Genomic DNA, 10,884 nt, shown 5'->3' with positions numbered 1-10,884 from the left:
ATATTTTAAGATTAGATATATTTTCAGGAAAAAAATTAAATACAAGTTTTCTTTATATAGATAAAGAAATGTATATATTAAGATGCTTTTACATATAAATCTGCATATATATAATTACATCTATACAAAGAAGTGGGACATAAAACCTCACGTTTCCATTGAACTTCCTGAAAGCAGTGGTGTTTATTTACCAGTGCAAGTCTCTTCCTTACAGAGCTGCTTCCAAAGTCATTAATTTCCATGGGAAATTTCCTGTGTGCCACCACAGAGTGGGCAGTGACCAAACTCAAGGCCCAAGCTTGCTCAAGGAGCTGAGAGCCATCATCTGGCATCTCCCATGGTTTCTGGTGGAATTTCCCACCACTGCTCTCTATCCTGTCATTTTGATCCTATTTTGGTTTTATTATTAAATTGGTTTTGCTTAGTTTTGGGTAATTGTGTGGTTTCCCCTCTAAAATACATCATGAGGCACAGAGGAAGGAAGGAAGGAAGAACAAATGGTGGGAACTACAGTGAAACTGAGCCCAGAAGCCAACAGGAGAGGCAGGAATGCTGACCAGCAGCAAATATGGGGTAGAAGCATTTACAGCATCCCAGAATTATTTTGGCTGGAGAAGCCCTTTAAATCATGGAGTTCAACTGCTAAGCCAGGAGTAACCCATGTCTGAGCTCAGCCTGTAGGTGGGAATTTCATCTCAGGGGTGAGAGCTGAGAGCCTCTTGCAGAGCCTAAAGGGGCTCCAGGAGAGCTGCAGAGGGACTCTGGACAAGGGTCTGGAGTGACAGAGTGAGGGGGAATAATTTCACACTGTCAGAGCATTTAGATTGGGTATGGAGAAGAAATTTTTCCCTATTGTGAGGCTGGGGAGGCCCTGGCACAGGTTGCCCAGAGCTGTGGCTGTCCCTGGATCCCTGGAAGAGTTCCAGGCCAGCTTGGACAGGGCTTGGAGCAGCCTGGGATAGTGGGAAGCATCCCTGCCCTTGGAAGTGGGTTGGAATGGGATGAGCTTGAAGGTCCCTCAACACAGTCACAATCCCACCACACTGACCCTGCAGCTCTTTGTCTCCTGGATGTGGCAAACAAAGCAGATGGAGAAGTTCACTTTGTCTTTAACAAGGAAGAAAGTTTCTCCATGGTTTCCCCTTGCTAATTAGTCTCTCGTGGCTCATTAAGAAGGATGACTGAAGTTGTTTAAAAGCCCTCTGAGAAGCTTCCTTGATGATTAGGAAACTTTCTTGGCAAAGCCCAGAAGATCTTGTTAAGCTGATGATTCCTTGAAGGGTGGTTGGTCTCCCAGGATCACTTCTTGCTCTGGGAATGGGAAGAGCATCACTTGTAGTGGAAATAGCTGTGAGCACCTGGATGGTGGCACCTGGAGCTCAGGGCCCACTGGTGGGATCTGGAGCTCACACCTGCTGGTGGGCTTTCTTAATTCTTCATTTCAACCTGACAATCTTAAACTGAAGGAGAGTGGACTTGCATTGCATAGCGGGGAGAAATTCCTCCCTGTGAAGGTGGTGAGGCACAGGTTTCCCTGTGATGCTGTGGCTGCCCCATCCCTGGAAGTGTTGAACACCAGGCTGGATGGGGCTTGGAGCAATCTGGTCTAGTGGAAGGTGTTCCTGCCCATGGCAGGGGGTTGGAATGGGATGAGCTTTAAATTCCCTTCCCACCCAACTTTGATATCAAAAGTCTCTCTCTTGCCAAGCCCTTTGTCATGTAATTACATTTATTCCAACTCTTTTAATCCAGTCCAGATCCACCTTTCCCAGGTAGTAGCCCCCAGCCCTAAAACATCTCTTCTCGTGCCGTTTGTTTCCAGAACTGATAGACACTGGTCACCATCCATTTACTTTTCAAAAGGAATTTAATTCCCACATGACTCCTCAGAACATGACATCTTCACAACACAGTAACAAAGGGAAAATATTCCAGTTTCCACCTTTCCCTGCCACACCAAAGCCTGTCCCTGTGTGCAGTCAGAACTCATCCCACCCCACAAAGGTGTCAACAGGTGAGGGACAAGGTGGAGAAGAGGAGGAAGAGGTGGACATCTCTGCTGAGCTTATCCTGACCACCCAAATGGTGAAAGGAAGTTGCAGGATTGCACTCAGTTTGCCCTTAAACCCAACACATAGCCTTTGGAATTCATTAGGATGGGCATGAATTGGGAGTTTTTTCCAGGCCAGGAAAAGATGAAGGATTGCTGGTCTCTCCCCAGGGCTGTGGCCATTCCTGTGCCTTCTTTAATGAGCCATGATTTGGAGAACTGTTGGGTTTGCGTTTTTCAGGGCCTTTTCCACACCCAAACAGCTCTCAGCTATCCATAGATCAGGGGCTGAGGATTCTTTCACCTATGGAAACTAGACATGCGCTTAAATTTGGGGTGAAATACATCTGTTAGGTTTTCAAGGTATGTTTTGGCACTTGAACACTTGCATTCCCCTTGATATTCCAAGGTGTATCTTGAGATCCCAAGTCCCATCAGCTTTGATCCTTCTAAGCCAGAAAAAAATGCACTTTTTAATCCTTTTATCTTGTTTTTTTACCAATCAAATGTTAAAATACTCTTGCTCTTCCCAAATGCTCCCTTCCACCCCAGCAGCTCTGCTCTAATAAATAACTCACGGGTAACAACAAGGAATTTTATTGGAGTTTAGGGATAAGGACAATAGTCTTGCAAGAAAAATACACATTCATCAGTGCAAAATAAGTTACAAATCAATAAAATTGTGATTTGTGCATCCTATGAGAAAGAGAAGAATAATTGGAGTAATACTCCAGAACCATTCTGAGTAATTTCTTCTGACAGCCTTGTGGCTGGAAAGGGAATTCAATTCAAGTTTGAGGCTCCCACTCTTGTTTCCTTCCAAGGAAGATGTGACTGTGAGGTTTATTTCTCCAGGATAAATATTGTAATTGAGTTTTGTGAGGAACTGTGGAAGAGCATATATAAAATTGTGAGGATCAGGGACATATCCAATTATTTTAATGGATCATCTCTTACTTTAGATGAATGGTTTGCTTCCACAAAGGCACAGAGTGGCAGGACAGTGGGGAAAGGCTTTAAGCTGAGAGTAGGGTTAGATGGGATACTGGGAAGAAATTCTTCCCTAAGGGAATGGTGAGGCACTGGCACAGGTTGTCCAGAGAAGCTGTGGCTGCCCCTGGATCCCTGGAAGAGTTCCAGGCTGGGTGGGATGGGGTTTGGATCAGCCTGGCCTAGTGGAAGGTGTCCCTGCCCATGGTGTGCTGGACCAGATGATCTTTCAGGTCCCTTCCAACCCAAACCATTCCAGGATTCCCTGATTCCCTGAGCTGCACTTCTTTGATGCCAGCAGCAGTTTACCATCCTCCTCCTGCACTTCCCCAGTGCTGCCTTCACCTCCCTGTTCCTCAGGCTGTAGATGAAAGGGTTGAGCATGGGGCTGAGCACGGTGTAGAAGACAGAGGCCACCTTACCCTGGCTGCCATGCCGGGACGCCGGCTGCAGGTACACGAAGAGCAGCGTCCCGTAGAACACCAACACAGACACCAGGTGGGAGGTGCAGGTGCGGAAGGCTCTGGCCCTGCTGGGCACCGAGTGCATCGCCAGGATGGCGTGGAGGACGTGGCTGTAGGAGAGCAGGATGACCACACCGGTGCCCAGCCCATTGGCCATGACCAGGGCAAAGATGGTGACCTCACTGCCATGGGTGTTGGAGCAGGCCAGCCTCAGCACAGGGCCGGCATCACAGAAGAAGTGGTCGACCCGGCGGGGCCCGCAGAAGGAGCCCCCAAAGGTGCAGCTGGTGTAGATGAGGGCGCTGAGGGAGGCCACGAGGTAGGACCAGGCCACCAGCTGCCAGCAGGCGCGGGGGGACGCGGCCGTGGCGTAAAGCAGGGGGTGGCAGATGGCCACGAGCCGGTCGTAGGCCATGGTGGCCAGGAGGTGACACTCGGCTGTGGCAAAGAGAGCAAAGAGGTGGAATTGTGTCACACAGCCCGCCCAGGAAATGGTTTTATTCCCAAACAACAGGCCCGTGAGCATTTTGGGGGAGATGACGGTGGAATAGCAGACGTCAGCCAGGGACAAATGAGTGAGGAAGAAGTACATGGGGGTGTGGAGGCTGCGAGAGACCCAAACCAAGAGCATCAGCCCGATGTTCCCCACCAAAGTGATGATGTAAATCAGCAGAAAGAGCCCAAAAAGAGGGGCCTGAGCCCAGGGAGTGTCTGTAATTCCCAGGAGGATGAATGTGAGCTGCGTATGATTTCCTCCCATGGCTGGGTGTTACCTGCTGAGACAAAGAGAACAAATGCATCAAAATGGTAAACCTCAAAGTTTCTCTTTTGGGCAATATTTGACTGCAATCAGTCACTGTTTTAATTGCCACTTGTTGGTATATTCCATAGGTTTTCCAAAAATAAATTCTAAACTTTTTTACTTACCAGTTGAGGTGCTTAGAAAAGAACACGTATCTTAAAGTAACACGAATGGCAAATTTGCTTCTTTGTGCTTGGATGCATAAAGTTTGGATTTATTCCATAAAAGAATCAGATATTTATTCCCTTTTGGTTTGAAAGAAATTTGTTTCAGAAGTTACCTTGGAGGAGCCTCATCAGAGATCACATAAACCTGGAGCAGAAGAAAGTCCTAATCCAAGTGAAATCCCACATTACATCACATTAAGAACATTTTCCCTTGGCTTTTAATTATTAATGCAGTCTATCAAACTGTTATATATCATTCACACTGGGTAAAATTCACATTGGTAAATTCATGTTTTATACCTTTCTGAGCTCCAGCAGGCTGAAACATCCAAAAACCATGGGAATGAAGATAAAACACTGAAATGGGAATGAATTTTAAAATAATCCAATTCCAAAGGCTGATTTAACAACTGTATTCTGCTGACAATTCTTTATAACTAAATAAGACTCACCCTTAATACTTCCATAAATCCATTTATGTTGCTTCAGCTGCCTAAGAAAAATAAAAGCCAAGCTGCACAAGCCATTACTCCCATTTATTATAAAAACTCCTACTTTTGCAAGGCTGTTTTCTGACACAGCCCCAAAAAAAGAGGATGGGAGGACATGAAGAAGGAAGTCAACTTCTTTCTCTTGGATTTACAGCTCCTCCTGTGCCCTCGCTGTGGTGATGGGAGCCAAGGGTTTATCCCAAATGCAGCAGAGAACATCCAGACTGATGTGGAGAGAGATGTGCTCCTTCCCTGACTCCAACAGCTGAGCCTGTGGGTGGCAGGGCTGTAAATATGTTCCCTCTGCTCTCCTGGGATAAAACCCTCGGTCCTCCTCATGGCAGAGCAGATAAACAAAGAAAAGAGCAAACAAAAAGGGATAACATGGAATTCTGAAACCCATTGTGCTCCAGGGATCTCAAATCTCTCACGTGCAGGAGCCACCAGGACACATGGCAGCAGCAATGACCCGCTGGTCAGAGAGTCCCCAAGTGTCACACAAAGCATCTCTGGCCCCAGCTCTGGAGCTGCTGATGTCCCTCTGTGGACACCCAACAGCCCAGTTTTCCTTCAAGGATGGGATTATCCACCTTGAAGTGCCTGCAGCCCGGATGTCCTACCTGAGCAGGTGGCTCTGGACACTTGGAGGCAATGATTAATTGTCTCAGAGTGAACTAATCTGCATTAATCACCCCATCTGGGGGCTCCATCCACACCCTTGTCCCACAAACTCTATTGAAGCTCAGCCCAAGGAGTTTGTTCCCCTCAGGAGTTATACTGGAGAAGTCCTGGTTGCCAGTTTCACAACACGTACACATCCCTGCATTCCTTTTATCTGCACCATGCCTTGATCAGGGACCCAACTCAGACCCAGGACTGAGTTGGCTTTCAGATGTTTCAGTGTCCTGGAGTTCAGAAAAGAGTATAAAACATGAATTTATTGTTCTGAACTTTATCCAGTGTGAGTGATATATAATTTAACGGTTTGATAAACTGGATTAATAATTAAAATGAATAACTGATAAATAAAACCATATAGAATTTAGGTCAACCTTGGACCTGCCTCATCATCACCTGCTCACTTGGTGGCCTGGAGTATTGGCTGAGAGAACATCAGGAGACTTGGAATAAATCTGGTTGTTATTTATAAAGCAAGCTGGAAGGTGGAAAAATAAGGTTTTGGAGGAAGTTGGTGGTAATTTGGTGCAATACAGTCCTGGAGAGAGATAGAGTAGGTCTGATGTGGAGGAGAAATGGTCATGAAAGCAAAAATTGCCATTTTTCTGGGAACATGCACAAAGGGAGAGGAAGGATTTAGTGATAAACAGTTCAAAGGTTTATATTTAATTACTTGATAATTATTTTGCTTTTTTTACAAGTTGTTTTGCCTTCTTGGTTCTTTTCCAAGTATCAAAGGTTTCTTTTGGAAATAACTGGATTTCTTGGGTTCATTTATTACTTTGAGAAAAGAGGGGTTGTTTGAAGTTTTGCCTGGAAGAATTGGTAATATAGCAGGAACTAATGGGAATCAGTGGTGAAATGTTGGCACAGAAACTCACCAAATTCCAATGCTGATGTTAAAATATCATTGTTTTCAGAGCTACACCCAACCAAAACATCAGTACCAGCTGGATGATCTTTAATGCCCCTTCCAACCCAAACCATTCCAGGATTCTATGTGGCCCTGTGTGGTCTCCTTTGGACATGGAACATCCTCTTCCAGGCTGCCTGGAGTGTCTTGATCCCTCTAATTCCACCTAAGATATCAGAGGATGTGCTTCACATTACTGCTAACTGATAGATAAATCCCATCTTTGGATCAAAACTGTGTTTTGTGGGCATCTGAGCTATTCCTGGGAATACCTGGAGCAGAATAAGAAGGTTTAATGGACTCTGGATTGTGTTCAGACAGGTAAATCAGCAGACCTGTGCAGGCCTGCTGGTGCCAAGGCAGGAGTAGCCTGGAAGCCTTTTGGGTTCATTCATTACCTGGAGGCTTGGAGCAGCCCTCACCTCCTGTAATCCCAGCTGGCTGCTCCAGGGATCCATCCAGAGCTCATTAGGACAGCCTAAGCTGCTGGCAATGGACACCTGGAGCAAACTCAGCCACTGAGCCTGAAGTAAAGTTACATACACTTTAAAAATTAAATAATAATTCTATTAAAGGTTATTTTGCTGTTGGAGAGGTTCTTCAAGAAACCTTCAATGATCCCAATGCTCCTCTGGTGAGGTAAGAATTGGATTTTTGTCTTTAATCCTGTAAAGATTTAATGTGTTTATTCTGATTTGTCATGTTACCAGGGACAGGGAATTCTGTCTGCTCTTTTTTCCTCTTCCTCGTGGCAGAACTCTCATCCATACCTCATTTTCAGCTGGAAATGAGGTGGGATTCAAAGAGATTTAGGAGGGAAAAGAAACTTCAGTAACATGTGGATGTTAGTGCACACGTTTAACTCAAGAATATTTTGCATTTTATATCTAAAAGTATTGTATAATATACATTTAATGTTGGATTTTAATATCTAGATATAATTTTGGATCAGAAAGAACATCTAGGAGATCTCTGGCCTTAGGAAGGCAACTTATACATTTATATCCGTAGGTATTTATGGATATGGGGCTTGGAGCAACCTGGCCTAGTGGCAGCTGTCCATACCCAGGGCAGGGGATGGAACAGGATGATCCTTAAGGTCCCTCCCATCCCAAACTCTTCCAGGATTCCATGAAAGGTGTCAGGATTCCCTGTATAGAGGTTATGTGGGTTTAACAAATGAGACATTCTAGAATTCTGTGATTTCTGGGCTGGATCAGAGAGGTACCTCTAATGAAAAGCCCTTTTTAGGAAAGATGGAAATACAACATTCTAAATGGTTTAATTTGCAGTTTTGATGCAGTTTGGAGATAAGGAGATATCACCCAAAAGCCAAGTCAAAGAATTAATGAATACATTGCTCCATATTTGAAACCAGGATACATTTGCAGGTTCAATTGAACAAACCATCTTTGCCCTGTCCTTTTTCCACCCCCAATTTCTGCCTTTCAAAGACTTCAAACAAAGCTCTAATTAGTTTTCCACTTTAGGCCCATGGTGGTTTGTTAAAAACAAAGTCAGGAATATTATCAGTGGAGTTTGTATCCAGAGATTTGCACTAAGGCAGTGGGGAGAAGGGACTGACAAATAACAAATCAAGACAAGGAAAAATCCTGAACAACCTGAAATAAAACAATGGAGGGTGATAATTATTTTAAACTTCTTTATTTTAGGCGAGAAATAACTCCTGAAAGAAATTTCAGCTCCCTCATTTCTCCATATTTTGGATGGAAACTTGTTAGTGGTGTGGATGACAAATCAACCTGTTTTGTGGATGTCTTTTCCTTGTCCAAAGTTGCATTTCATCTCCTTCTGAATGAAATTAATTCTTGTTTTTACATGAACAACTTCTTTTTGCTCCTTCTGTGCACCATGGCTCTCTGTAGTCAATCCCAAGGGATGTAAAAGAGCTATGAAAGTCCTTTTGAGGTACAAAATGGAGCACTGGAAGAGGGAAAAGAACAAAGATATTGATCAGGATTTCCTGTACATCTCTACCATCTATTGGACATTGCTGGGAATATCATCTCCTTTTCATTTTAGATAAAAACTAATTTCTCCTGATTTTCCAGTAAGCCTTGGGAAGAGAAGTGCCTTGTTCTTGCTCAGGAAACTGAGAAATAGGCAAGGAATAAAACAGCAGCATCATGTGGCTGATCCCACCTGGACATTTTATTTTCCAAGCATCAGCTCCTGAACCTGTTGAAAATACTGGATGTTTGAAGTTCTCCTAACATGTGGAAATGATGCTTTGAACTGCACTTAATTTTTGTCTTAGGGTAATTTTCAATGGATGCTTCAGGTGCTCTGAATTCATCAGGTGGGGTTAGATGGGATAGTGGGAAGAAATCCTTCCCTGTGAGGGTGGAGAGGCCCTGGCAGAGATTTCCAGAGAAGCTGTGGCTTCCCCTGGATCCCTGGAAATGTCCAAGGCCAGGTTGGACAGGACTTGGAGCAACCTGGGATAGTGGAAGATGTTCCTGTCCATGGCAGGGGGATGGAATGGGATGATCCACAAGGTCCCTTCCAACCCAAATCATTCCCTAACATAGATATTGCCATCAACTTCCTTTGGGGATATTTTTAGCATGTATTAAACAATTAAGACCAACATTTTCAAGCTGTTATTTTTCAAATAACAGCTTCTGCCACTGTTAATTTAATAATCATCATATCTTGACTTGGCAGTGGAGGATCCTGGGACTCCTCAGGGCTTGGCTGCCCCTCACTTGCTCTGACAGCTCCCGGGAGAAGAAGATGTTATTCCCTGACTTGTTTTATCCCTGGCTCTGTGAATCCTCCACAGAGCAAAGCTCTGCAAACACTGGTGTTACATGGGAGAAGCCCTGGGGTATCTCTCCAGCTGCAGCTGGGAGCAGCTGGAAGTACAAACACCACTCCAACCATACCTGGGAGCAAAGAGGAGCAAAGCACTGCCTTCAGGTAGGTTTAGATGGAATACTGGGAATGAATCCTTCTCTGTGAGGGTGGTGAGGCACTGGCACAGGCTGCTCAGAGAAGCTGTGGCTGCCCCATCCCTGGAAGTGTTTAGGGCCAGGTTGGATGGAATGATCTTGGTGAGTCCCAGGGCAGTTTGTCAGAAGCTCTTCTACTGCTTTGCCCAAAGATCTTACGGAATTTGAGTAGCATTGTGGGTGCCACAATGTAGATCCTAACCACACAAGGATGAATATTCCATTAGTTCTTCCACACCAACCACCAGCTCTCAGCAGGGATAGAACATAGTCCATGAGTTTTAACCGAATTTATTTCCATTCCAGGTCTCTGATCAACCACACAAAATGAAGCTGGTTGGGTAAGGAAAAGTGAGACTGAATTTTAGTTAAGAAAGAAATTGAAGTCAATTCTCTGACAGCAGCAGGTGGATGCTTCCTCTGGGGGGAAATTCAGCCCCAAATATTTGGTTTTCCTGATTTTTAACACCTCTGGCTCTGCCTCGTGGGTGATGAAAAGCAGCTCTAAATGCTTGTTAATAACTCCAGGAGATCACAGAACACCTGAAAGGACACATCAGGTTTTGGGGTGAAACTCAACCCTTCAGCCCAGGCTCATCCAACAATGAGGATTTCCAGGTTTGGATCCATTTGTCAGGAGCCAGCAGTGCCTACTCTTGCTTTACTCCCTGGTGTAACTCCAACAAGCCATGGTTATCCAGGAGAAGAATCCATGTTTATTTATTCTGTCTGTTGTAGAATGGGATTTTAGGAGCTGCTGATCTCTCACTGGTGAGCAGCAAGATGGACCCTGAATTTATGTTTTACCTCCAAATTAAGCATCACATCTAAAGCAAAGTGAGGTAAGACAAATCCCAGCTCTTATTCCTACAGGGAAAAATATACTAAGGAAAAGCCCATTTTCCAATGCTTCCACCTAGAAAATCTCATCCTGAGACATGGGGAGCAGGTGTTTATTCTTCAAGTGCTCAGGCTGAATAGGGAATAATCAAAAGATGGGAAATAATTCTGTTTTCCCAGCAATTATCAGGAAAATTATGGAATTTCATGTGTGAGCGGATTGAGAAGAACTAGGAGGAAGCCCTGCAATTTCTTAATGATTTATTCTGGTACAATATTTCCCTCCTTAATGCCTTAAATATCCACCTGGTTCCAAACATGTTGGCTGCATGGGCATAGTGGCGCCAGGAACTTGTGTTTGCTCTCTTTCAAGGAGAATTTACCTTTTATTGACTGAAGGTTTTGTAACTGCTTGACAAAAATTGACACTCAACATTATAGATGGATTTATGTGTATTAAACATTTCAATCTAAAGACATAAAGCAGCCAAACTGGATGTATGAAATGTTCAAT

The 10,884-nt window shown here is 44.4% G+C and overlaps 1 protein-coding gene across 1 annotated transcript; it reads right to left on the bottom strand.

The window, feature by feature from the left end:
* Positions 1-2,007: 2,007 nt before the first annotated feature.
* On the bottom strand, positions 2,008-4,264 carry LOC146436782 (olfactory receptor 5AP2-like). Its single transcript, XM_085063820.1, has 2 exons — positions 3,350-4,264; positions 2,008-2,070 (listed from the first exon to the last, which is right to left on the bottom strand). Exons 1-2 carry the CDS (start codon positions 4,262-4,264, stop codon positions 2,008-2,010), a joined length of 978 nt encoding a protein of 325 aa, XP_084919946.1.
* Positions 4,265-10,884: the final 6,620 nt, after the last annotated feature.

The sequence above is a fragment of the Lichenostomus cassidix genome, chromosome 5, assembly GCF_008360975.1.
Source record: "Lichenostomus cassidix isolate B80296 chromosome 5, HeHo_3.0, whole genome shotgun sequence".
NCBI classification, from domain to species: Eukaryota; Metazoa; Chordata; class Aves; order Passeriformes; family Meliphagidae; genus Lichenostomus; species Lichenostomus cassidix.
The sequence above is the reverse complement of the archived record's forward strand: the minus strand, read 5'-3'. Positions and strand labels throughout refer to the sequence as shown.